This window comes from Talpa europaea, assembly GCF_964194135.1.
Source record: "Talpa europaea genome assembly, chromosome: 2".
In the NCBI taxonomy this organism is placed as follows: domain Eukaryota; kingdom Metazoa; phylum Chordata; class Mammalia; order Eulipotyphla; family Talpidae; genus Talpa; species Talpa europaea.
Genome location: NC_140068.1, coordinates 3,836,582 through 3,862,255, shown reverse-complemented (window position 1 = coordinate 3,862,255; position 25,674 = coordinate 3,836,582). Strand labels below are relative to the sequence as shown.

At 44.4% G+C, this 25,674-nt stretch overlaps 1 protein-coding gene across 1 annotated transcript in view; it reads left to right on the top strand.

Moving 5' to 3' along the window:
- Positions 1 to 1,100: 1,100 nt before the first annotated feature.
- MAP3K4 (mitogen-activated protein kinase kinase kinase 4) overlaps positions 1,101 to 25,674 on the top strand; it is a gene marked incomplete at both ends in the record, with an annotated part of 89,281 nt that continues 64,707 nt past the window's right edge. The window contains one exon of the mRNA XM_084228792.1: positions 1,101 to 1,219. Coding sequence (XP_084084918.1) covers positions 1,101 to 1,219 — 119 coding nt within the window. The remainder of the gene's footprint in view (positions 1,220 to 25,674) is intronic.

Genomic DNA, 25,674 nt, shown 5'->3' with positions numbered 1-25,674 from the left:
ACATACTATATGTTTACTTGTTTTTGTTTTTCTCTCTCTTCCCCTTACTTGGCTAGGATGCTGGCTCTACAGAGAAGAGACTTGGCACGTCTGGCTCACTGCTGTATCCGCAACACCTGGTACGGGTCCTAGCGCAGAGATGCATTTAATAGATATTTATTGAAAGAATGTAGTTAAATAAAGTGAAGGACGCTAGCAGGATAAAGACACAATACAGATTCGTGATGAACAGTTCTTAAACCACAGAGAAATTTCTAGAGGCGCACCTGGCGTGCAATGTAGCTGGTTTCCTGACTACAAAACACATGAACATGCTGCATGCAAAAATTTAATGTACTTTTGAGCACATCTGGCCCTTAAACATAATTGTACTTAAGTTTTTCCCATCTGGGCTAATTTTCTTACCAGCATTGATTCGAAACGTGTATTTTACTCAGGCTCAACCGGATGAGGCTTTAGAAGCCAGCACTTCTGACGAAGTAGAAAGAGACTCATTTGGAACGAGGCTATTTGGGAGCTCCCTCCAGGCTTCACCCGTGGGAAATTCTGCCAAGACCTGCAACCGAGACACGCTCCCCCTCCCGGCCGAGCCCTGGGGCCGGGGCCGCCCGCGAGACCGGGTTGTGCGCCTCAGCAGGAGCACCCCCGCCCCCGATCTCCAGGGCGGCGGCCCCCCGATCTCCAGGGAGGCGAACCCCCACCCCGCTTGGGAAGCGCTCAGGTCCTGCTCCGCTCGCCCCGCCCTCGGGGCGTGTCCCCGCCCCGCCCCGCCCCATGGGCGTGCCCTTCACAGTCCGCCCCGCCCCGGAGGCGTGCCCTTCGCAGCCGCCACGCCCTCGAGGGCGTGTCCTTCGCCGCCCGCCCCGCCCCGGGAGGCGTGTCCCTCGCCGCCCGCCCGCCCGCGCGCGCCCGAGGAGGCGTGTCCCTCGCCGCCCGCCGTAGCCGGCGCGGGCCGGGCGCCGTCCCCAAGATGGCCGCGGCGCGAGCGGGCCCCGCGGCGGGCTAGAGGCGGAGCCGCGTCCCTCCCGCACCTCGGGGCTCCGGTCCCGCGCCAGGCAGCCGCCGAGGCCCGCCGCGGCCATGCGGGGCCCCGTGCCCGGATGAGAGAAGCCGCCGCCGCCGCCGCCGCGCTGGTCCCCGCGCCCGCCGCCGCCGCCATGGAGGAGCCGCCGCCGCCGCCGGAACCCGAGCCCGAGCCCGAGCGCGGCCGGGCGGCCAGGTGAGCGGGGGCGCGGGCGGGACCGCGGGGCGGAGGGCGGGGTGCAGCCCCGGGGCCCGGCGCGGCGCCGCTCCCGCGCGGGACCCCTCGCCGCCGCCGCCCCCCGCGCCGGGCCGCCCGCTGCAGCCTCGCCGGGCGCGGGGGGACGCGGGGGGCGCGGGGGGCAGCCCGGACACCCCCCCCGCAGCAGCCAGAGGCGGACGCCGCCTCCCCCGACCCCCCTGTAGGGGAGAAGGAGGCTCGGGGAGCAGATGCGCCGGGCGCCTGCCCTCGGGCCCCCTCCTGCTCGCCCGCTCCCCCGGGGCGCGCTCGCCGGCCCCCCGCTGCAGCCCGCGGCGCCCCCCACCCCCGAGCCCGCGGCCCCCGACCCTCGCGGGCGCCGGAGCCCTGGCTGCCCGCTCCTGGGCCTCCGCGGGGCTCCGGGGGGCGCTTGGGTGCCCGCGGCGAGGGTCGCGCTCTGCTCCGGGACGCGCGCGGGACCCGACGGCGCCTTCCCCGACGGGAGCGCGAACTCCCGTGAGCGGCTGAGAACCCCTCGCCCCTGCCTGCCCGTGTCTCCCCCGGCCTCTCCCCCGGCCTCTCCCCCGCTGCACCCCGGCCGCGGCTGGCAGACGGCCCCCCTCCCCGCGCGGCGCCCCCGGCCCGGCCGCGAGGGTCCCCGCTGCTGCCTGCGCCGAGAACTTTTAGGTAAATTCTGTAGCGGCGCTTGGACCCGAACCCGGGCACCGCCTCCTGGCCTGGAAGCGCCCGGTCAGCCCCAGAAGGCTGGTTCTTCCCTTTCCTTAACGCAGAGACTTCGGTGAACTCTCAGGGAACAGTGTGTCTACTAGTGGCACACGGTGTGATGAGAATTGTTTTGCTCCGTCTGGGGACTCTAACATTTTTTAGAAGTTTTGTCAGAAAGCTCATTAAAAGAATTTCTCAGTAGATTGGATCTGTGAGCATTTTGACGCCTTTAAGTTTTTCTTTAGAGGTAGAAATGACAAGTTAGTACTGCTATTTTTTTTTTTTTTTTTTTTTTTGCTTCTGTTAACTCATGTAATTCTTACGTGAACCTTGTGGGGTCGTTCCTCTTATTTCTCCTTTATAGATGAGGAAAATGAGGCACAAAGGTTAAGCATCTTGTTCAGGGTTTCACAGCTAATAGTGACCCCGGGTCTTGCTGTCTGCTCCTTGCCCTTAACCACCGGGAGGAAGAGCTGTCATTCCATTATCCAGACGGGCAGATGAGAAGTTAAAATTCTTTATGAGGCTGTCTTGGGGAAAAAATAGGTCTGCACATTGTTGGGTAAAAGTAAAAAGGTCTGTGAGCAGTGGAAATGTGTGGCAAAAAGGATTGTTTCTCCGGTGACAAAAAGAAACCTTGGTTTTTGAGCCAGGTTTCTGTGTGTCTTTGTTATGATAAAAATAGGTCAGGATAATGGGCTTCATCCAACTTGAAGTGAGCAGCAGTGTACAGAACAGGGAGATCTTAGAATACTTTTCTTAGCAACATTGCAGTTCATTTTACAGTGGCAAATCTGTGAAACAGATTACTCGACAAAGCTGTTATTTTCTTTTTTATGCCCTTCTCGTCAGCGCCGCCTCTTCAGTACACAGAGCTGACCTCTGACAAACGTACTGTAGATCGTTGGTAAGATCCTCCAGGGGTGCTGCAATTGTTTACTTGGATTTCTTTTATTTGTGTTTTTAAACATCTAGAAACTCAACATGCACATTCATGTTTTAACATCACGGGGACCCATAATGTGAAGTGGTTTCAGGACAGGCCAGGATAGAGCTGTCTGCCATGTTTGTTGGTGCGTTTTCTGTCAGTGGGTCACTGACTGGGAAGGCTGTGCGAATGCACAGGTCTCTGGGAGAACGCAGGCCTGCACATGTTGGCCAGTGCATCGCCGCGGCAGGTGCCAGCCCAGCACATCTGCTCCCTGCGTGCTGACGTGAGAGTTACGCAACAGCGGGGAACACAAAGCAGGTTGAGAGGTGATAGTGCTGTTGCAGTTTTACTGCTTATTGTTGGTCATGGAGTCTTCTTGTCCTGATTTTTGATAAAGAATTCCTGATAAGGATGGCAGGTGTTATTGTTAGGTGATTAAATTTCAAAGCAAACATTCCTACGGGTGCTTTTCTAGGCTTCCGGGTCAGTTGTCAGAGGATCCTGAGGTAACCTGGAGACCTTTTCCGACGGATTTGGAACCATTTACTTTTGTGATTTCTTGAATCTGCGCTTAGACACAGAGCTTGGATATTAAGGATCTTGGATCTTAAGAAGACCGCGCCTATCTGTAACCTCTCTTTTGAACTATTTATGTTAAATACAGTCTCACTGTTCTCACTCGCTGACTCGTAAGGCATAGATGTTACATGAACTTAAAAACTGCTTTTTTAACCAGTGACTGTGTGTTATTTACTTTACATTATATGGTTCTTGTAAGGTCTCTTGAAAATGGGTTCTATACCAAGAGAGTTCTTGACTGCTCTGCCGCCTCTGGGTGATTTGACCTGGCTCTCTGTTTGGATGTCTCCTTTGAATCTGGTCTTTAGGTCTTGACATCGGATGTCACCTATTCCCCCAGCGAGCTCCACGGTATGGTGTAGCTGTGGATTCCCCAGCAGATTTAGCGATGGGTGTGGTTTGAGACATTACAACAGAGGATGCCATGGTGGGGACTGGGGTGGTTCAGGAGAGAAGTGACTGCGCAGCAGTGACGGAGGCCTCCACTGATCCTTCAGGTTCTGAAATGGGGACACCTCCTCTCTCAAGAAGGACTTTGTGGTTCCCCTTAATTTTGTCACATGTGAGAAGTTCTGCTTCCTTCACACTTGTTCTCTCGGTGTCTTGTAAATCTTGTTCTGAGCTCTGCTGAAAGATAGGGCTATAAGGTCTGGACTGCTTACTGGACACATATGCCTTAATAACTTCCTGTTACTTAATAATTCCTCATTCCTCCAGGATGATCTTTTTATTCACAGTGTATTGTCTCAGCTTCTCATTTGACCAGGTGGTATGTAGACTTTTTAAAGACACTTTGCTCTTGCCAGTCGGTAGCCACTGGAAATAGTTTATTTAAAGAGAAGCTGGAAGACATGTCAGATAAGGACATGGCCAGTGGCCACCGTGGGTCTTTGCCCCTGCAGAAGGGAAGCAGGGTCAGGTGCGGTGCCCGAGCTGGTGCCCCGAGGCTGCAGCAGCGGGTCAGTGCATTCTCTTGCCCGTGGGGAGTAGGAATATAATTTTGACTGGCAGGAGACCTCAGCAAGGGAGGCCAGTTGGGTGACTTCTGTGACGGATTTATAGGTTACCTTGTGCTTCTGTCAGCTGTGCCCCTGCTCCTACGTGACAGCTGGGGACAGCCCTACTCTTCCGCGTGCATTTCCCAGACTTCCCAGACGCCTTTCTCCTTGACATCAACTTCCCTCTCTTGGTTGAGTTGTAGTGTGATGTTTTTAATCTTTAGTCTTACTTTAATTAGCTTAATGACAAACCTTGCTTTTCCTGTTTTAATTTGAGGTACTTTGTGTCTTTGTCCCTTGAAGACATTTTTAAAAAAATCCTTAATGGTAGATTTTTATTAATTGTTAAGTCTGAGAGGCTCACCTAGCTGTGTCCACCCTGCCCATAATCCACTCCCCTGCTACTGCGCACCCTCCACCCCTCCCACCCCTCTGGCATCCTTTCTGAAAAAGGTGTGGTGAGCGTGCCAGTGGTTGCTTCTTTCTTAAAGTGCCTTTCACACTTGTATTTTGTTCAGAAAAGGTCATGATGGCGTGTGGTTTTCTGGATTTAAGGGATAAAATTAAATTAAAAAAATTTAGAACCACCTTAGAATTCTGTGCCGCTATTAAAAAATCATGTTTTTAAAGAATATTTGGTGACATGGAAGTGCTTATGATGTGAGTCCTGGGTGGGACCTATCTATTTTTTAAAAGATTCTCGAGTGCCTCTGATGTCTACACACCCGCTCCTGTAGTCAGTGAGGAAAGCAGGTGATAGAGCAGTATTTGTGGTGGTCGTCGGCGTCTGAGGTGAGTGCCCAGCTCATCTGTACTCCCCTTCGCTCTGTCTGTCCCCCCTCCATCCTCCCTTGCTTCTGTCCTGGCCCCTTTCTTGACTGTTGGGGCTCAGGCAGGAGCTGCCCTCTCGTGTGCATTCCTGGCTGCAGGGATGGGCCCTACAGGGTTCTTTCCTGGGATTTTTCAAAGCAGAGATGGAGGAGAGAAATATGTCCGGTGCGGCCCTGCCCCCAGAATTAGGAGACCTGTTCTTGGGGGGAGGCAGCTGTGGGTTCTACGACGGTGACCCTAAAGCAGAGGAGCTGAGAGACACCTTTGGCCGCTTTTCTTTTACGCTGGATTCACCCCCATTTTACTCTTGGTTTGATAAATTCCTTATTTTGCTAAAATGATAAATAATTTGAGTCGGGCCTCTTAAACCCTAACAGCATGATTCCATTTTGTAAAATAAGTATTTTGAGCTTAAGAAAAAGTTGGAAAGAATGCATATTAATTTTTTCCTAAAACTTTTACAAGGTACATGTGTTAGATGTTTTTATTTTACAATAAAAAGCTGAGTCACAGCCCAAATTCTTAACTTGTACATTTATAATTTTGTGTCCTCCTTTACAGTTGTTAATAAAATTGAAATTGATGAGATTTCATGTTACGTGAAGCGAATATATTGCCAAATTTAAATTAGCTTCTTTTTATTTATAGTGTCTGAATTGTCCGTGATGACCAAGTCAAATTGATTTACTTTAGTTATTTAGGTCACCTTGGGTGATAGAACTTGCCCATTAAAAACGGCAGTAGCAGCAAAACAAAACAAAGTGTTTGCCTTATGATGGTCTCTGATACTCTAGAACTATTAGAATCTACAGCTGTATCCTCAGCTTCAGTGTTAGGTTGAAAGGCTTTCCCCTGCTGGGAGAGGCACATCTGGAACTGCAGGATGCTAGCAGGACCTCTGTCCTTTGGAAAGTAGGTGTGGTAGGTACATTCTTCGGTTCCCCGCTGACCTCACATTCATGCAGTAGAGCGTGCGGGTTGCCTGCAGATGTTTTTTCACTAACATCATAGGCAGCATTTGTTTTTGCCCCAGAAGAACATTCTTTTGTTTCATTTTGCAAATGTTAGTCTCATGGATCCTAGAGATGCCAGTGTCTGTAAAGTAGCAGGGGATATACCAGGCATGCTCTCAGAAGTGTTTCGTAAGTGGATTTCACGTCACGTCACTATAAACCTGCCAAGAAATAAACCTGCCAAGAAAAGTTCATTTTGGGAATGCTAAGTTTTAAAACTGATCAGATTTGATGTTTTCAGTGGAAGCTTTGTATTTTTTTTTTTTGCGTGTGAGCAGGCTATTTGAGGATACTGCTGAGCCGAAGAATGGCCTGAATAGGGCTTGTTAGAGGACAGCCAGCTTAGACATGGAGAATGAATTGAAATTGGCAACCTTTATAGTTTTTCATTGGAAATGTTCTGGAGGAAAATTTGATACATGCATTATTTTTATTGTATGATTAAAAATGCTAAAATCTTTAGGAACATAAAAGTATAGGTGTAACGTGGTTTTCTCACAATTGTTAGTTTTTTTGAACGTGTATTTAGTGCTTATTCAAATTAGGAGTTAAGCTCTTCTTATTAATGCAAGTCTTGTGGATGGTAGAACTCTTGATATTCATCTATTCCAACTTGCTTGTAGACCCGAGTTGGAAGCAAATTCCGTGCCCTTTATTTTGAGAACGAACCTGAGCTAGCAGGACTGCAGCTTCCTCAAGGTCACAGCCTACAAGCCTGCGTCCAGGCTCCTGCCTCCTGGCCCTTCCTGTGGCACTGTGCTCCTTGGTAAAGGTGCTCTGTAGCCACCTGACTGCCTCGGCCAGCATCAGCTCAAGCCCCATGGACCAGGTGCTCGGTGCCTGTGGGAGGCTGTGTTTCCTAGATGAGTCAGCCTTTGCAGGATACAACAGGGATGGAAGATTCGTTTTCAAGGGGGGGAGAAAAACCCAACCCATTCTGTATCTTCCCCAACTCATTACACCCATTTTTTTTGTCCAGGATGCTTCATTTCAAGCTCCTGAATAAAGAGCAGCCAATGCTCAAACCTTTGTAGATGATGCCTTGTTACTTAGTTCTGTGCTCAGAGTTAGGTCAAGCAGGCAGTACGTTTATGACTTCTCATCTAGGGTAGAGATATTTAAAACTTTGGCTGTGATTGTGACCTGCAATAAGAAGTGTATTTTACAACAGCATGTGTATGCTGTATAACCGAAATAAAAATTTATGAAATAATGTTTGACTTTGTAGTATGTGATACATTCCAATAAATTCTTGTTCTCTTCTGCTCTATTAAAAAGTGTTGTTCCTCATGGCCCGTTAAATTGATTTTATTATCCACAAATGGGTTGTGACCCTCACTTTGAAAAACATGACTATTAAAAATGAAAAAGGATGCCATTGTACTTTGTCCCTGTCCCTTGAGATTGAGGCAGGAGAACAAGCACAGTGCTTATCCACTAAGTGATCACAAGGAATTGGGAAAAAGCCGGGCGAGGTTAGGATCCAGATAGTTCACCCTTGGAAGCACCATTATTTCCAGGAGGCAAGAATGAAAATGTGTCTTATCCTTGTCTCAAGGTTATTCTCCTGGTTGCTTGTCTTTAAAATATAAGGATTAGTTTTAATTAGGATTAGAACTAAAATAGCATTAGTTTTAGAGTAAAATTGGAGTTGCAATATGTGTGCTCCTTAGGTAAGTCATCTTTCTTAGGTAATTCATTTTTCTCTATAACATATCTGCTTCTGTTGTTTTTCAAATAAAATTGTCAAGGATAAGTAATGGAACCTGTTTTCTGTGTGTGTGTGTGTGTGTGTGTGTGTGTGTGTAGAGCAGTTTTCATTGCAGTGATATATATTTTCAAGAGAAAATATATGACCTGGAAATGTCCTTTGCCTTTCTCTTCACCCTCTTTTTTTTTTTTTTTTTAAAGATTTATTTATTTATACAAGAACTAGGGTACAGGCCAGATGTGCGGGAGGGTGAGAAGATTCACCAGAGACAGTGGGGAACAGAACAGGCAGACTGACTGAAATACCCTGCAGAGGGGAGCAGCGGGTGAGACAGGAGAGGTCTGCTGCATGGGGGCCCTCGCCGGCCAGCTGGGATCTAACCCGTGCTGCAGAGGCTGCGGACAGCTTCACAGCTCTGCGCTCAACCGCTCAACCACCTGCGCCACCAGGGGAGGCCTCTCTTCGCCCTCTTAATTCTTTCTCCGGGTCGGTCTGCTTTTAAACTTTGCTTACTTCAGGGTCAGCCTTCCCTTGACCTCACTCCCCTCCCCTTAGTTAACTTAGATCCTTCTTTTAAAAGTCCGCAATAACCCCCTGTAGTTTGCCACCATAGAGGGTGTCCCTGCCTGTAATGATAATTTCTTTGTCTCTTGCGCTCTTCCATAGACACTAACCGCCATGAGAACTTTTCTATCCTAGATCCTGGCACAGTGTCTTACAGTAAGTAGGTTTTTGTCCCATAGCTGTTGGATGAAGGAGGCGGTGAATATATATCTCAGACTCAGTTTCCTCGTTTGAAAAACAGAAATAATAATAGTATCTATTTCCTGGGTATTAGCTACCATTATTACAGGTCCCTTCCATTTTGGTCTTAAATGAAAAAGAGAGAAGTTCATTTTCTTAAGAAGTTACCAAATATGCTTTGAGACCAAATAGTTTTTAAAATAACTGTAGTAATCTGCATTATTCAAGATGCACTTGTTTGTCTCTGTCTGCAGAAGTCATAGAAGGAAGACAAGGGTTTTGGGACCCAAGTTTTCCATACTCCCTCTTCTTCTTCAGTTGTGACTTACTCTGTAGGGCCTTGGCCGTTGGCAGGTGATCCGTGGTGCTGTGGAAGTCAGGGTGAAACATTGCTTGCTGAGTGACCTTGATCAGGCCAATAGGCACACCTCAGCCTTTTGTTTAAAAGTTCTTTTAGTTGTTTAAACAGCACATGTGTTTATAACATAGATGAACAGTGTTTTCATTTTCTAAAGTGTCCTATGCTAGATTTAAGAGTTACATTTTATAGATTGCTCTAACTGCTGGCTCAAGTGAATGAAATTTGTTTGCTTTATAATAAAAGCAAACTTAATCAGTTAGGATCCCTTGGATTATAAAAGCAATACAACTGGTGTGGAATAATCTGAAAAGTGTAAAGAAGAAAACAGCTGGTTCGTCACCTAACATCTAGAAGTGACTGGCATTCTGGCATTTTTTTTTTTTTTAAAGTCTTTTTTTTTTTTAAGATTTATTTATTTATTTATACAAGCACTGGGTACAGTCAGAAGTGCGGGAGGGTGAGAGAATTCACCAGAGCCAGAGCGGGGAGCAGAGCAGGCAGAAGGACCGAAGTACACTGCTGAGGGGAGCAGCGGGCGGCAGGAGAGGTCTGCGCACCATGCGGGACCCTCCTCCAGTGGCCGGGGAGCAGCCGGGGATCGAACCGGCGTTGCAGAGGCTGCGGGCAGCTTCGCAACCCAGCGCTCAACCGCTGCGCCACCGGGGAGGCCCTCTGGCATGTTTCTCTCTCTATATATGTTTTCCCTCCTTCCAGCTCCCATAGAAGTTATCATATCAATAGCATTTTCCCATGTTGTAAATATTTAATGGCAGTGTTCCTTTTTATGTGCATACCATAACTTAATTATTCTTGAATTATATTATAATGTTTCTACTTATTAATGACTTGATAAAGATCTTTATATGACCTTTACAATATTTTAGATTATTTCTTTAAGATAGAGTCCTAGGAATTAAGATACAGCTGTCAGATTTTTGAAGCACGTTGCCACATTTCTTTTTAAAGAGGCATAAACTTGTTTTACTCACACCAGAGTAAAAGAAAATACACTGGGCAGTCATTCACAAAAGCATAGTCTACTAAGTCATAAAAGAGAAAGAGATTCTTTATATATCCAGAAAACAAAACGTTACTGCTGCAGCACTATTCCAAACAAAACCCTCACGCATCCTGGTCGGTTCATTCAGTCCTGCGTAATTCTTGTTCCCCTTGATCGCTCAGCAATCTCGTGAGCCCATCTCCTGGAACAGAGTTGTAGAAGTCCCTACTCAGTCCTCTGAAGTCGCTTCAGAGCCGCTTCAACATGCCGTCAGAAAGCTGTGCCCAGGTGCCTGGCATCGTCCTTTTCTGTGGGCTTGGAGACAGCCCTCTTTGCTCCGGCCCTTAGCTGCTGCAAGAGCTTTCAGGCAAGCGCAGAGCTAAGCAGAAACCTATGTGAGGATGATGGGACTCTTAAATGGCTCTGGTTAGTTTGTTACAGCACTTTTCAGAATGAAAGACCCAGTGAGGAATCATTACGAGATCAAGGCAATTGATAAGGAAATGTGATGGTTTGTTTCTGTGACATGCAAGACAGTATAAAAGTCAGTCCAAAAAACATTTAGGTAAAATATTTATAAACAAGATTAACTTATTGCCAAGAATGTCTAATTTATGAAAATGGGAAACATAATCTTTATAGACAAATAACGGCCTCCAGATAGAACATGTAATAGTCCTGGTATAATATACCAAGAATATACCCAGCATGTACTTAGAGTAGATCTAGTGTAATTAAGACAAACACTCATGTGAGTCTGGAATAGGTTCTGAACATCTGTGTATATTAACAATACTCTGTAGCTAGGTGGTGTGAATCCCCAGTTGAGAACCACTGGCTTAGAGGGTCCTGGATCCAATTTAAAGAAGCTGCAGCCAAGTGTATATATTCAACCCTAGCAGAATTATACCTGAGAGTGCTGTGCTGTTGTCTGTATCAGGCCCTGATCACAGAAGTGTGTCATGGGCAGTGAGGGCCGTGACAGTTCTCTGGGAACTTGTCAGACTGCAGACCACACCGTTTGTAGCCTCTTACCCTGCAGGTGCAACCAGGGAGTCCCCAGGCATCTCCTCCAACTTGATAACTGAGCAGTAGTAGACAGCAGTTATTTACAGCACTTCTGCATTTACCAGGGGGAGAAACAAACCCTTTGGGATTTTCCAGGGCCCCTCCTGGAAATCTCAGATAATTAGGTGTTAAAGAAATAGGTGTTAAAGATAGCATCTAAATTTTGATTTTGGGAAGGCATGCTGTCAAACGTTGTCAGGTGATTTGAATAATTAAGATAGGATCATATGTCATCAAGAATACTTGGGTATATATTTAACCAGAGTAACAATAAAGACTTTAAATAAAAGATTTCACCTGATTGCAGAGAACCCCTCATAAATGAGGCACTTTTGTTTTCTTAAATAATCAAGACATCATAAAGTCAACATGCACCATAGAAGATTATTCTGGTAGACACAGAATCTTTGCTATCTAGGCAGCTTACACAGAAAGTAAAGACAAAGTTTTACACTCTCCTGTTAAGAGCAAACCAGTAATCTGAGACGCCTTTGCCATTGTAACAGAGAAAATCAGATTCTAGTTGGGCACCTGTGTATTTGATACTGAAGTTCTTTTTGAAAACCTCATAAAAAAAAGTCCATGAAACGGTAGACAGCTTTGACAGTGATGGAGAGCTCCCTTTCCTTACGTTCTCTGTCAGGACTGTGCCCTCCCATGTTGTCAGTCTTTCTCACAACCATATCAAGTTTTGGGTCCAAAGAATTTTCTTAAAAAAAAAAAATTTTTTTTTTCTTCCCTTGAGTCTTGTATAACTCCATGTCCTTCACATTAACAGCCCTCTCCTCCCTCCCTCCCTCCACGCCATGTAAATACTTAGGCATATGCAAACACATCTCTTCTCTCTGCCGTATATAAGAATAATAAAGTGTGTCACCTGAAATTAATTTTAGTGATCAATGTTTCAGTTAGGGATTATCTAGGTCTCTAATGAATATGCTTTAATTTAGTATCAGTCAAAAGTTACCTTAAGATCTTGGAAATTATCTTAGAATTTGTCAGAATGACAACTCAATTTGGTTAAATGCACATTTACATTTCATTATCTTAAACACCAAATGGAAGCAGTAGTAGTTTATTTAGTCAGCAAAGCTGTAAAACTTTAGGAAGGATACACGCAAGTGGAATAAAAATCTGTGCATATTATGCTTAAATGTAATTCATGTATATATATATATATATATATATATATATATATATAGTTGTTTTCTGTTAAAGCAACAATATTAGGGCCTCCCTGGTGGTGCAGGTGGTTGAGCGCAGCACTGTGAGGCTGTCCGCAGCCTCTCTAGCACGGGTTCAATTCCTGGCCAGCCAGGGAGCAACCCACATGGCGCAGCAGACCTCTCCTGTCTCGCCCGCTGCTCCAGTCAGCAGTGTATTTCAGTCAGTCTGCCTGTTCTGCTCCCCCATTCTGTCTCTGGTGAATCCTCTTACCCTCCTGCACCTCTGGCCTGTACCCCCGTTATTGTATAAATAGAAAATAAATCTTAAAAAAAAATGCAACAATATTAAACTAGACTTAACTTTTGCCAGAGAGTTACCAATATTATGTGCGCTTGAATTCTTAAACTGAGTTAGTTTCTCTAAGATGCTTCTTTTTTCTGCTGAAAGTATTAGAGATTCAATTTCATTAATTTCTTAGCATTTTAGGAATATTCATTTTGTGGAAGTACTTATTTTCATGTCAGTAGCAATATAGTTTCTTTAAGAGATTTGATCATCTATTTTGGTAATACTGTCCAAAGGTAGGAAAATAAAACATCCACACAGTGAGAAGTGAAGTCTTTTCTAACTTGCAGACCTATAAAAATGCAGAAACAGAAGGAAAGCTTATAGTTGTTGTTTTTTTAATTTGGCCCTGCATCGAGCATAAACACAGAAATATTAAATTTGCCAGTCCAGAGATATGTTCCCGGTAAGCATGAAATTCTTGATTGAGTTAAGCTCGAAATAGACAATCAGAAAAGACTAACTCACAAAACAGACACTCTGTCCTCTCACCTGGCAGAGACAGGATTCCCTATAACCCATTCGTGTGATGATAATAGAAATCAACAGATGGTGAGACTGAAACCAGTGAAGCCAGAGCAGAAGTAAGGCAAGTCTTCAAAAAGGATCCCATCCGTTCCCTCCGGTGCGTCCAGTGGTAAAAATGTGGAAGCCAGGACCAGGAGTTAGACTCATCCTTGGGGCCCCATATTGCAGGCCAGGAGCAGGGTGCCAGGGCTTCAAGAGGCCGCATTCCCTGAGTCGAGCCACGGGGACCTGAAGCTAGGTTTCAGTCTTGTCAGAATCCTGCTCCAGAGCTGTGAAAGACAGTGAAGGAGATAATTTTATTCCAGCTGTTGCGGTTGGGAGAAGACTTGGGGTGTTAGGAAACATAGGTATCTTGGAGAAGAGCAGAGGTGTGTCTTCCCGTCTCATACTGGTTAGGTTAGCCCTTTCTTGGGACGCTAAAGGGTGAGGGGATTTCTTGCCCATTGCTGCCTTCTAGGCACACAGGGCTCAGATCAGACTGAACAGTGGTCACAAGAAGTGTGCCCATGCCCAGCTCACTGTGTCCACTGTAGCATGGAGGATCTTCATTGATGTCATGCAGTGTGAAACAGTGTACTTACTTGGATGAATCTGGAAATAATTATTACAGGCTCTGAAAATCTCTGATGAAAGTTTTCTTTTTAAAAAATTATATTAGCGCATGTTTATGTTGGTGGTTTTGCTGTCGAAGAGACTTCTATCTCCCTTCTGTTCATTTAACATTGTGAAATTGATCTTTAAAAGTTACTCTTTCCTCAAATACAAGATGCTGTTGATTGTATGATTGTAAGATGTGCTATAATTCTGTATATCACTAAGGAAAAAATGCTGCAGTTAAACAATGACCAGTGCTTTTCATGTCAGATGTAGGTGGCCTTCCAGTGTCAGATGTTAAAATATGGGGAAACAATGTATCTGTTACATTCAGTAAATTATGGAAAGCCTTGGTTCTTGCTGTTTTTAAACTTAATATAATGATATGTATGGTAGTACAGGAATCTACTGTATACATGAACCTTCTGGCTTCTTCCCCATATTCATTTACTTACATAGTAAAAGGAAAGTGGGGTGGGAGGACAGGGTAGTGGGGTGCAGTAACTTATTCCATAATGCTTGGCGTAGTCTTGGTCCACCTATAGGGACCTGTTGTATCGCAGCTCTGTGCTTTGAGTGGTTTTGGTGTTTCTGTTCCAGGATACAATCTTAGTTAATTTAATTAGACCTTTGTTGGACTTTTAGGTTGTTTCCATTTTTTCTGCTGCTATAAACAGCAAAATGTGAGCGTTCGTTTTAGCTAAATCTTTATATCCAAGATGTTTCATTAGAATAAAATACTGGAAAGGTAACTGCTATATTGGAGAGTATACACATACACAGTATAATCTTATTTTTAAGGACACAATTTTGCATGTTGAATTCATAATAGGTGACTCTATAGGCTCTTGCCAGAATTTGCTAGCAAGAGAAAGAAATGCAAGAAAAAGAGAGGCCAGTTGACCAATTAAGCAGGACCTAGTAGGGTCCCCGTGGATTTTTTTTTACAGATTGATTTATTTATGCAAGAGCTAGTGTACAGGCCAGAGGCGCGGGAGGTCGAGAGGATTCCCCAGAGACAGAGTGGGGAGCAGAACAGGCAGATGGACCGAAGACACTGCTGAGGGGAGCAGCGGGCAGCAGGAGAGGACTGCAGCACCATGTGGGTAGCTCCCTGGCCAGCCGGGAATCGAACTGGTGCTGCAGAGGCTGTGAACAGCTTCACAGCGCGGTGCTCAACCCGCTGTGCCACTGGGGAGGCTCCCCGTGGATTTTTTAAATTTAAATTTTTGTGTAATATTTCTTTATATAAAATCTGTAACCTAATAAAACTTTCAAAAGTGAATGTATCCTTATAAAGGTTACCTGTGTGAAGGGATAGGACCTAAGCAGCATCCTAGAATATCCCTTTTTGGGCAAAAACAAGCACGTTAGGAAAGGTGACAAAAAAGAAACCAAAAAGAAAAGTGGTTGGTCAGTGATATAAGAAAGAGGGTGTGATGTGGAAGCACGGCAGTGTCCAGTGTCAGGAATGTTGGGGAACACTAGTCACGAGGACCCAAGTAACCAAGATCGCATATGACAGCCTCAGGGTTGTGTTTTTGAAGTGAGCCTTGCCGACCTGCAGGATGGAGAAGTTGCATTTAGAACATTCAAGCTAACTACTGAGATCGTTCAGGGCAATAACTGCCGGACTGACTAACTTTCATGGCCTGGCTCTTACCTGAGGAAAGTTGTGCCCATGGTCTAGACCACATGGCTCAGCACCAGCGGGCCCTCCACATCATGAAGAAGGGGATGGAAGTCACCAGGGAGGTGCAGACATGACTTGTGAGAGCGGTGACTGGATGATTCCAGGCAGCATTGAGGCGTGGGGAAGCTGGCCCATTCGTGTAGCTGCTCCGCGACGCCTGGTAGGAAAGGGAAAATGCTGCAGAAGCCTGAGTCTGAATTGACAAAACTCACGGAGCTTCCTGTTGAAGGCAGTGGTTCTCGAAGAGCTACTGGGGATGAGACGGTGCTGAAGTTAAATGAGCTGATCAGTCCAAGACTTTAAGATTCAGGCTTTCAATGGTGACAGAAAATCTTACTTGTTTAAAAAAAAAAGAAAAAGGAAAAATCCCATCTTGTCCCCATCAGGTCACTCCCCTGCTCTCCTCAGGACCCCGACCCTTGGTGATTTTGTCCACCTTTCATACAGGCATGTGGCCACAAGCTTCGTTCTGTGTTTTGAGTAGTGGTGTTTCCTTCATTCTTGTTGCTGCTGAATGTTCCTTTGAGCGCTAGTATCACAGTGTATTTACTCATTCAGTTTTTCACCCTATTAACCATTTTTACGTATACAATTCAGTAGTTGAACTCATTCGTTCTTAACAGTACATTTGTACAAGGCTTCAGAACTCTTTTCATCCCGCAGAACTGAGGCCCTGCACCCACTATAGAACAACTCATCACCCCCCAATTCCCCCCGCCCCCACAGCCCTGGTAACCCTGTTCTGTTTTCTGGTCTCAATGAATTTGTCTGTTCTAGTGCCTCTTGTCATGGAACCGCACAGCATTTGTCTCTACGTGCCTGGCTTGCCTCACGCGGCGTGTTGTCCTCAGGTTGCGTCCATGCGGTGGCCCGTGCCAGAACATCCTCTTAGGGGCCGGATAATTCTCTGTCATGTGCGTGTGCCACGTTTTGTTTACCCCCTCTGTCCATGTGCACTTAGACTGCTTCCAGCTTTCCGAGTGTGTGTCATTTTTTACAATCTCTGATTTACGTTGCTGGGTATTTTTCAGAAAATTTGTGCCAGTTTCACCAGGAATATATGAATTTATTCTTGCTATTTCCATGACAATTTTTAAGTCTGTGGTAGTGTTTTGATGATCTGTGAGGTTGGGTGCTGTCTTAGTTACTTACATTTCTTCTTGCTGTATTTCACAGAGTTTTTATCTCTTTCTTTCAACTACTTGAAGTACTTGACAATATCATCTTGGAAGTTCGCTTGCCCGGGAAGTGCTTACTACTCTGTCTCACCTGAGACATCTAGGATGTGTTTGGTAAATGAATGAACAAACTTGTGTGTGGATGTATTGGGCACCCCTAAGGCTGTATCCGTATAGCATTTTTTGTTCTTAGAGTAAATAGTCTCAAGTAGTACTTGATAACTAGATTGGAACAGCATTTGTTTATCAATTATCTTTTATTTTACATTTCTTGCATTAAAATAGTATGTTTTCTCCTTCAATTCAGCAGCCTTAAGAATTTAAATAAGTATCACTTTGATCCATTAAATTCCTTTTCCTGCTTATCCTTCAGTGCATGAATGATAATTATGTACTTGCCTGCCCCCCTGCACCCCTATATTTTTTTAAATTAATTAATTAAATTTTTTTATTTATGCAAGCACTGGGTACAGTCAGAAGTGTGGGAGGGTGAGAGAATTCGCCAGAGCAGGGAGCAGAGCAGGCAGAAGGACCGAAGTACACTGCTGAGGGGAGCAGCGGGTGGCAGGAGAGGTCTGCGCGCCATGTGGGACCCTCGCCAGCTGGCCGGGGATCGAACCGGCGCTGCAGAGGCTGTGGGCAGCTTCGCAGCCCAGCGCTCAACCTCTGCGCCACCAGGGAGGCCCGACCCCTATATTTTTTTAAGTAGATAAGTTTGATAATACTGTAAGGCTGGGTTTAGGCTCATAACACTTGTGACTTTGCTGATTTTATTATCATTAACCCTTGCAAATCTCTAGCGTGAACAGTTTTGTTTGGAAAGTTTTAAGATCTTACCATACCCGTGTAGGTGCTGGATAGCATTTTCTGCAAATATGAGTTCACAACTCTGGAACTTTTGAGTTACAGATTCATTGAAGGCCGAGATTGTTCTTTTTTTCTCCTTAAATTTTATTGACTTGCCAGTTGTTTACGTAACTGAGATTGCTCTTGGCTGGTGTGTTTTGGTTGTGTTTCCTGTGCTCTTTATTCCCCAGGAAGTTGGGCGTGTGTGATCCTTCCAGTACCCAGAGGCGGCCATCCCGGGGAGACCTCTGACACTTGGGGTCTTTCGCTTTGATGCCTCCTTGGTGTGTGATTCTAGCAGTACTCTAAGGAGAGTGGGTGGAGGGGGCAGCAGTTAGAGACTGCAAAGAAAGAGAAGGCAGGTAGAAGACAGCCTCCCTAACCTTCATTGCCCTGATAAACTCATTAAAGGAAAGTGTTATGAAGAATTTTTAAAGTAAAACGCTTTTAAGGTAAGTTTCAAAATAAAAGTTTCATCGTAAATCATACCGACTCCTTTCATGAGAAGGCGCCCCAGGATAGGTTCTGAAGTTACCAGTCAGCAGTAAATCAACGAAAATGACACTGCAGTGACTTTGCTGTAAAGTTAAGCTTATTTTCCAGGGTTAAATTGTATATTTTTGCAGATGATGGCAGCAATAGATTTATTTTACATATATTTAGTATTTTTATTTGGTAAAATAGTCAAACATTTCATTTCGGGTAGCATGTCTTGAACTCATTGTGTCAGAAATAAATTGGAGAAAAATGCTTCTGGAAAAATCAGAAGCATTTGCCATGAAGCTTCAACTCCCAAATTGAACTTTTACTTTGTACCAAATGCCCTTAGAATTTTACCTGACTGAATATTTAGGTGTTACTTAATAGAAAACCAAGGATGTGTGTGCACTGAGGAGTGGTGACTAGTGAGTCATTAGCCTCCCTGTGTGAATGAAATTTAAAAATTCAACCTTATCTGTACCAACAAGTAGTCAGGGAGGCCTCACTGCTTCACCCCATCTTCCTGTCAGACCTCCTCGAAGCTCACTTGTTCTCCCACCGGCGCACGCAGATGCTAAGTGCCCACCCTGTGTCAGGCAGTGCTGGGGCTCCCACGAGGGTCAAGGAGACAGGCTCAGCTTAGCACCAGGCTTTGACTGGGCCCGGGCAGCACCTGACTTGGTAGAGATGTCCCTACCCTCAGCTTTACTGGGGATTGTTAGGGAGGCCGTGGCTTTCATTAGAGTCACGTGTGTGAGGCCTTCCCCTGCACTCCTGCGCAGATTTGTCACTCATCGGTGGCCGAGTTCAAGGCTCCCTTCAGCTGGAGGCTCAGGCCATGTAGACGTGCTGCACCCCTTGCTCAGAGTTTGCAGTCTCCTTCCACACCAGCCCCTTCGCAGTTCCTGGACGTGCTGGGTTCTTTTCTCAACTTCTGACCTTTGTGGCGCTTGGCTCCTACACACCAGCTGCCCTTTCCGCTCTTCTCCATTGGAGTCACTTCAGACGGCGCTTAGCTCGGGAACAGTCCCATGTGCCCCAAGCTCATAACGCCTTATTATGTGAAGGCGTGGTGTAAAGCAGGCTGCCTGCAAGGAATTTATAATCTCACTGAAGAGAAGAGATAAGGGAATAGAAACATAAATTCATGGTCCGGTGCAGAAATAGTAATGTATTTGCATTTATCGTGTACCGTGTACCTGTGTGCCATCATTCAAGTGGTATAACGTGTTGTTTTAGGTAAAGATCACAGCGAATTGTAAAATAGATGGGTATTTCGCAGACGAGGAAAATGAGGCTTTTAGAGATGTAATAGGTTGGGATACCTGGAGTCAGGATTCAGCCACATTTATTCTGCTGGAGAGTCTCTGGTTCTCTATTTTGTTATCTCCTTAGGCATAAATGAGATTGAACATGGTGAAGGATTAAATGCTAGTTTGTTGCAGTAATAAGAAATATCACAAGGATGATTAATGGCCAAGTAATTACACAGGGCTAGAAAGAGGTCCCTTTAGGCTGCGGTGACATGATAAATCATCTGCGCGTATTGTGAGCATGTTAGTAGAAACGTTACAAAACCATTTTAAAATGACTCCATCATTTCTAACCAGTTTCTTACTGTTCTGAACAGCGCTGCAGCCAACCTTTGGTACACAGCTGTGTCTGCTCTTCTGGCTGCTTTTGTAAAATCATTTCTTGAACATAAAATTTTAAAGGAAGAATTTTAATAGGTATTGTCTATTTGATATCTTTTGAAGACTTTTGATATCTATTGTTAAACATTTACTTCTGGCAAGATTTTATAAATATATAGACCTTGCTGTCTACACTCTAGCTAAGAGGATTATGAAGCGTTTTTACTGATTTAATAGGCCAGATTTAATTTAATACATTTACTTTGTTTGAATTTGAGTGTCTAGTTACTAGCATAGTGAAACCTTTTTCATGTTTTATTGCTTTTTAAATGTATTTTGTGAATTATCATTTTTGCATTCTTTGCTTTTTTTCCTCTTGGTATTTTAGGGCTTTTCTTATCAGTTTTAATGAGATTTTATAAATCGAGGGCACCATTTTTTACTCCAGTTTAATACAGCGTAGTTTTGAGATGTGTGTGATTTAAATGTTAACATAGTTGAGTCTTTTCCTACAAAGTTTCTTCTAGTTTAAAGGTAGAAATTCCAGCACAGGAAATTAAGGAAAATAATTTCAGACCCATTTTGGGAAGAAATACCATTTCCATTTTTTTATGGAAAAATGCTTTTGTCTGTGTTATGGATTTTACATATTCCCGCAGCACGTAGACCTTAGCTAGGGGCCTGCACACAGCGGGCACTGCTAGGTGTCTGCTGCTGGAATGACCGAGAGTGAACCCAGATCCGAGGCCCTCCAGAGACACGCTTAGTGTGAGAGCAGAGGCGAGAGATTGAACCTCCAGGTTGCCCTGGGTGTTTGACCCCTTCTCTCCATTCTCCTTCGTGGGAGACCCTGGGAGATTATCTTACGTGCTTGAATTTCCTGCATTAATCCTTGCAAGGCAGATGTAGGTTATCTCAAGACGCAGTTCAGCTTTTGACTGTGTATGTGTGCCATGAAGAGTGTTTGCAGCTCACTCATTTAAACATGCAAATTAGAAACGCGAATCACTTGAGTGAGGTTCCGAGAGAGCTCAGTTCAGCACTTTCCCACAGAAAGAGGCTCCAGTTACTTGATCTCTAAGGACACTGAGGTAATGCAGGACAAAAAAAAAATGCTTTTCCACAGATAAATTCAAACTAGAATAAGGGGATTTGGAAATGCCCCCACTGCAGCGTGGGCAGAGGGAGGTGTAATTCTTTTTTGCTACCTTTAAAGCATTGAGCACTTTCCTGGTTTCTCTCTAAGAGCGTGTTGGGCGCTCTTGGCATCCTGTGGAGAGGTTTGTTTCTCCTCCCACTTCGCAGCGTTTCCTCTTTCAGATGCCCCTGGTTTCGGCGGGTTCTCTTTAGTTAAGCCTGAAACAGCCTTTTGAATGAATTATCACTTTTATGTTGCTTTTCTTTATTTCTTTTTTCATTGCCATTTCACTGTAAAATGCGCCTCGGAGAGACCGAGGTGGCGCTTGCTTTCACTTCTCGTGCGGAAGGGACGTCCTGCCACCGCCCCCCTGCCTCACTTCCCCGCCAGCCCGGCCGGCCTCTCAGCAGGTTTTGCTTTCCATCTTGATCGTCTCCTGGCTAACGTGGACGCGTCCGGTCCAGCGCTGACCGGGAAAGTGTCAGTTTCAGACGCAGACCAGAGAGGTGCACTCGCCGTTCTCGGAGGTTCTGGACCTGGCAGGAGTGAGAAGGCACACCTGAGAGGTGTTTCATTCTTTGTCGCCTTGGTTTAAGTGCCCAGCTGTGTCCAGCAAAAGAGCCAAAATAATCGTTTTTGGCTTCTCATCCGTAACATGACTCATGCTATGGAAATGCTCAAAGTTTCTCTTTCCCGCCTTCCCGCCTCCCTCCCCCATTCTACCTCTTTTTTATTCTAGTTCTTTCTGGGCGCCCTCCCGTTAACTAGGGGTGACAGGTGGTAATCTGACATCTTAAAGCATTTTGTTATATTTGTATGATTTCATGAGTTCACTTTCTGGAAGTTTGTATTTCAAAATATTTTTAAAACAATTTATACTTATTTTTATTTCTAATGATGAGTAAAGTTTATCCAAATGGGATACTTTTTCATTAGAGTATCTATATTAATGTTTGTCTTCTCTCCTTAGATGTTCCTCTTTCTCCTTAGTTCAAGTCTGGCAAGAGTATATACTTGGTATAAATCTATGAGTGACATAAAAGACTTCTAGAAGACTGAAGTCAGGTCATGTCCTTTCATCCACCTATTCCTTTCTGAGAAAGAAATGGTCCTCACTCATCTGTTCTTTAAAGCATGCCGACTGATGCTCATAGCATCCCTAATTCTTTGGGCTGACAGGCTACTTCCTAGAATGTCTGATTTTCTCTTAGCGCCACTAGAACTATAATCTTATCATGAGTTCTTCGTTCTTAAATCTGCTTAGGTCGGTTGTGTGTGTTAATTGTAACTGTATAATTTTACAAACTACTATGCAAAAATAATAAATGTGGATGCAAAAGAGCATTGTAGTGTGCATGTAAGCCAGTTTGGAATACTTCAGAAAGTCTCGAGATGGGTCACAAAACAAATTAGGTAGAAGAGAACTGTTAAGAGTTCAAGAAGAAAAATTATGAAAATCCAGAAAAAGTGCTTTACAGAAATCTTTGTTAGCCCCCCCCCCCCCCCGGTCCCTTGCTGCCCTCCCTCTCACTGTGAGCCTCCAGGTGTGTTTTGGGAAGTATTTTCTGTTGTTGTATTTTCTGTTTGAATGGCCAATATTTGTTATTATGGTTCTGACTTGTCTGCATGTAATTCTCAACTTTTCTTCATTTTGTCAAAAACAGCTACTTTCTCTCCTTCCTTATGCCTTATGGCCGTGCACTCCCAGCTGTCTGCGGCACTCGTCCCGCACCTTCTGTGGAAGTCTCCAAATCCTTGTTTGGTTTCAAATAGAGAGGCGAGACGGACGGCCCGCGCTGCATTTGGGCGGTGCTGTTGGTGACCATATACATGACCGTCGGGGGCCCACACCAAAAGGCAAGACTGTGGCCCTCATCAAGGCAGTGATGGATTTACACCCAGTGAAAAGTAAATGTTTAAGTTTTTTGCTGTGCGTTATGCACACCGTTGTGTGCATTATGATGTATGCGTTGTAACGCATTACAACTTAGCAAGCCATCTGAAAGCCTAATGGCTTAGAATAAAAACCATTTATTACCTGTTACAGTGTTGAGTGCTGCTTCTGCGTAAGGTGCTGACTTGGCCTCAAGGACAGCTGGAAGGTCCAGAATAGCCTTACTCACCACTGGCAAGTTGGTACTAGCTGCCATCTGGGAGCTCAGGGCGACTCTGAGCTTGCCAGGTTTTCTGTCAGGCAGCCTCTCCACCTGGCTGAGCTGGGCTTTGAAGACCAGGGCTGTCTCAGGGTGGCTGCACGTCTCACACGGTGGACGGAGGGGACTTTCTTAAGGCCCTGGCCTGAAATGGACACCGTTGTCGCTTTTGCTACCTTCCATTGGTTTGTGAAGACATTTCACACTGAATCAGTCTAAGTTAGCTGGTGAAAGTTGGATACACTTGAGGTTTGACAACAGTTCACCTGGAGGTTAGCTAATAAATGTTCTCCTCTAGGCTGAATAAAGATCAGCTCACTTAGTAATGGGCTCTTACAGTGGGAACTGGCCAGGCACCCTCAGTGGTGCTTAGTTGTCTTTGACTTATGCTGCAGACCAGGCAAACCGCACAAGTTCGCAAAAAAGAAACCAAAACAATCCACCCCTGCCATCTCTCTCTCCCCCGCTCCATCTCCCCCAGCAGCAGAATCTGCCTTTAACTATTACCAGAACAGATTAATGGGGTCACGGGGAGAGTCTCACAGGTGAGCTCGCTCCTTATTAGATGAGTAAAACCTTTTCTTTCTAGGGGGTTTTCTTAAGAATTTTTAAATGAAGTTAAAATTTCGTTAGGACTTTGTGAAGCCACAAGATATTTCTGAACCCATCTTATCCAGGACAATTTCAGGCACCATGTGGGCTACCTACTATGTCACAGCAGAACTATTTAACCCTAAGATACTTGGATTTTTCTCTTGTCTTCTGCACTTTTTTTTTTTTTTTAAATTTAAAAACTATATCAAACCCCCTTAGTTAAGTTGAAGACATACTTTCTTTCAGGCCAGATTCTTGTGTCAAGTGAACGGTACATTAGCAAAGTTTTATGTTAAAAGAGTAAAACATTGTTTTATATGACTGTCAGGAGTTTAATACCAGAAAGACAGTTTACACTTGCATGTTTTTGAACACAAGTAAGGCAAATGTTTCAGGGCAGCTGGTGTTGACCTTGTACTACTTTCCTCATCCAAAATAATTGGTATCCATGGAAACATTCTGAATCAGTCAGCTGACTGCATTAGCTCATCTCACATGAGCTAATACAAAATGAGGTTTTGGATGCTTTTGGTTAGTTAATTGAAATGAAGCAACTTCTTTTGAACTTACCACTGGTATTTATTTTCTTAGATTTTGTGTATAAATGGTTTTTTAGCATAAAAAGAGAATAAATTTTTGCTTGATCTCCTTTCCCCCCTTCCATTATATATTTCTAAGATTCTAAAGAATCTTCTAAGGTTCCTACACACAGTTGTTTTACTCTGGCCGCTTTTAAGCTTATTCCTCTTCAACACTGGCTGTTCAGCAATTTGGTTATGATTATGATTGCATCATCAAAAACTGGTCATTTTCTTATAGTTCTTCGGTTTGAAATTTATGGAACTTTTTGGATATGTGAGGTCCCCCCCCCACCCTTCAAATTTGGAAGATTTTTTCAAAGACTTTTCTTCCCCGTCCTTTTCTCATTTCGAACTAGCAACGCTCGAGTTACATTGCTTGACATAATAATCTGCCCCACAGATGCCCAGTGCTCTCTTCCTTTTCTGTTCTTTCCCTGCGCTCTTTCTGATTCATTTTGGGTAGTTTCAGTTTCTGTTGCTGAGTCTCGGTTTCAGTGATCTTTTCTTCTGTTATGTCTAATCTGCTGGAATTCCATTCAGAGTATTTTTCGTCTCGGGTATGCACAAAGAAAGTAATGTTTCTATTGATTTTTCTCCTGGTTTGGGTCATATTTTTCCGTTTCTTAGCTGAATTTTGATGGGCTGGCAGACACCATGAGTTTTATGTATTGGGTGCTAGACCTTTTGGAAAACAAGTCCTGTAGATAACATGGATTTTGTTCTAAGATGTAACTAGGTTATTAAGTTACTTGATTGAAGGTAAACCAGTATTTCCAAAAAAGTATGACAACCATCTTGACTGAGTTAAGTAAATCCTAAGAAAGTTTTAAATGGAGAGCCTCACCTTCGTTTAATGCCTGTCCTAAAACTCATTTTAATGACAAATTATAAGTATGCCACCATACTATGGCACTACCATATTGTGGCACCACAAGGAATTGTTTCTGCCTTATTTTCTATGAAGAAAATGAATAAGGAGGAATGAAATGCTCTATGTTTTATCTTATTTTAATTCTTTATTTTTTGTTAGAATAATTAAATAATTTAGAAGTACTTTGAAGTGAGTCACTGTTTATTGTGTCCATGGGAAGGTATAAAGACTAAAATGTATGACTTATTTTGTAATATGAATTTGAAAATGGGATCTTCAGCTATTGCAGAAATTTTGCACAGATTTATTCTTCCATTTTTATTTGAAAACTAGTACAGCCAACACAAATACCTTTTTCTGTCCTCCAGTTCTTCATAGATGTCAACCTAATTGTTACATATGCATTCCTTGACTCTATCTGCTAAGCACAGGACATGTTTCATGAAATGTAGAGCGACGGGGGTACTTTTTTAAAACAATAATTCTTCTTGGTTTGAGGTCATGTCTGACCTTGGGCAGAGGGTTTGCCATTTGGAAACGTGGGTCACCAGAGTTTGGTCATGTTCAGTTCTCTTTAAAAAAACCCTCTTTGTATTTCACTGATTCATTTATTCACACAATCATGCTGGATACTGGTACTACATGCATATCATGTTCCGGTGGCATATTTTAGCATTTTCCATGTAATACT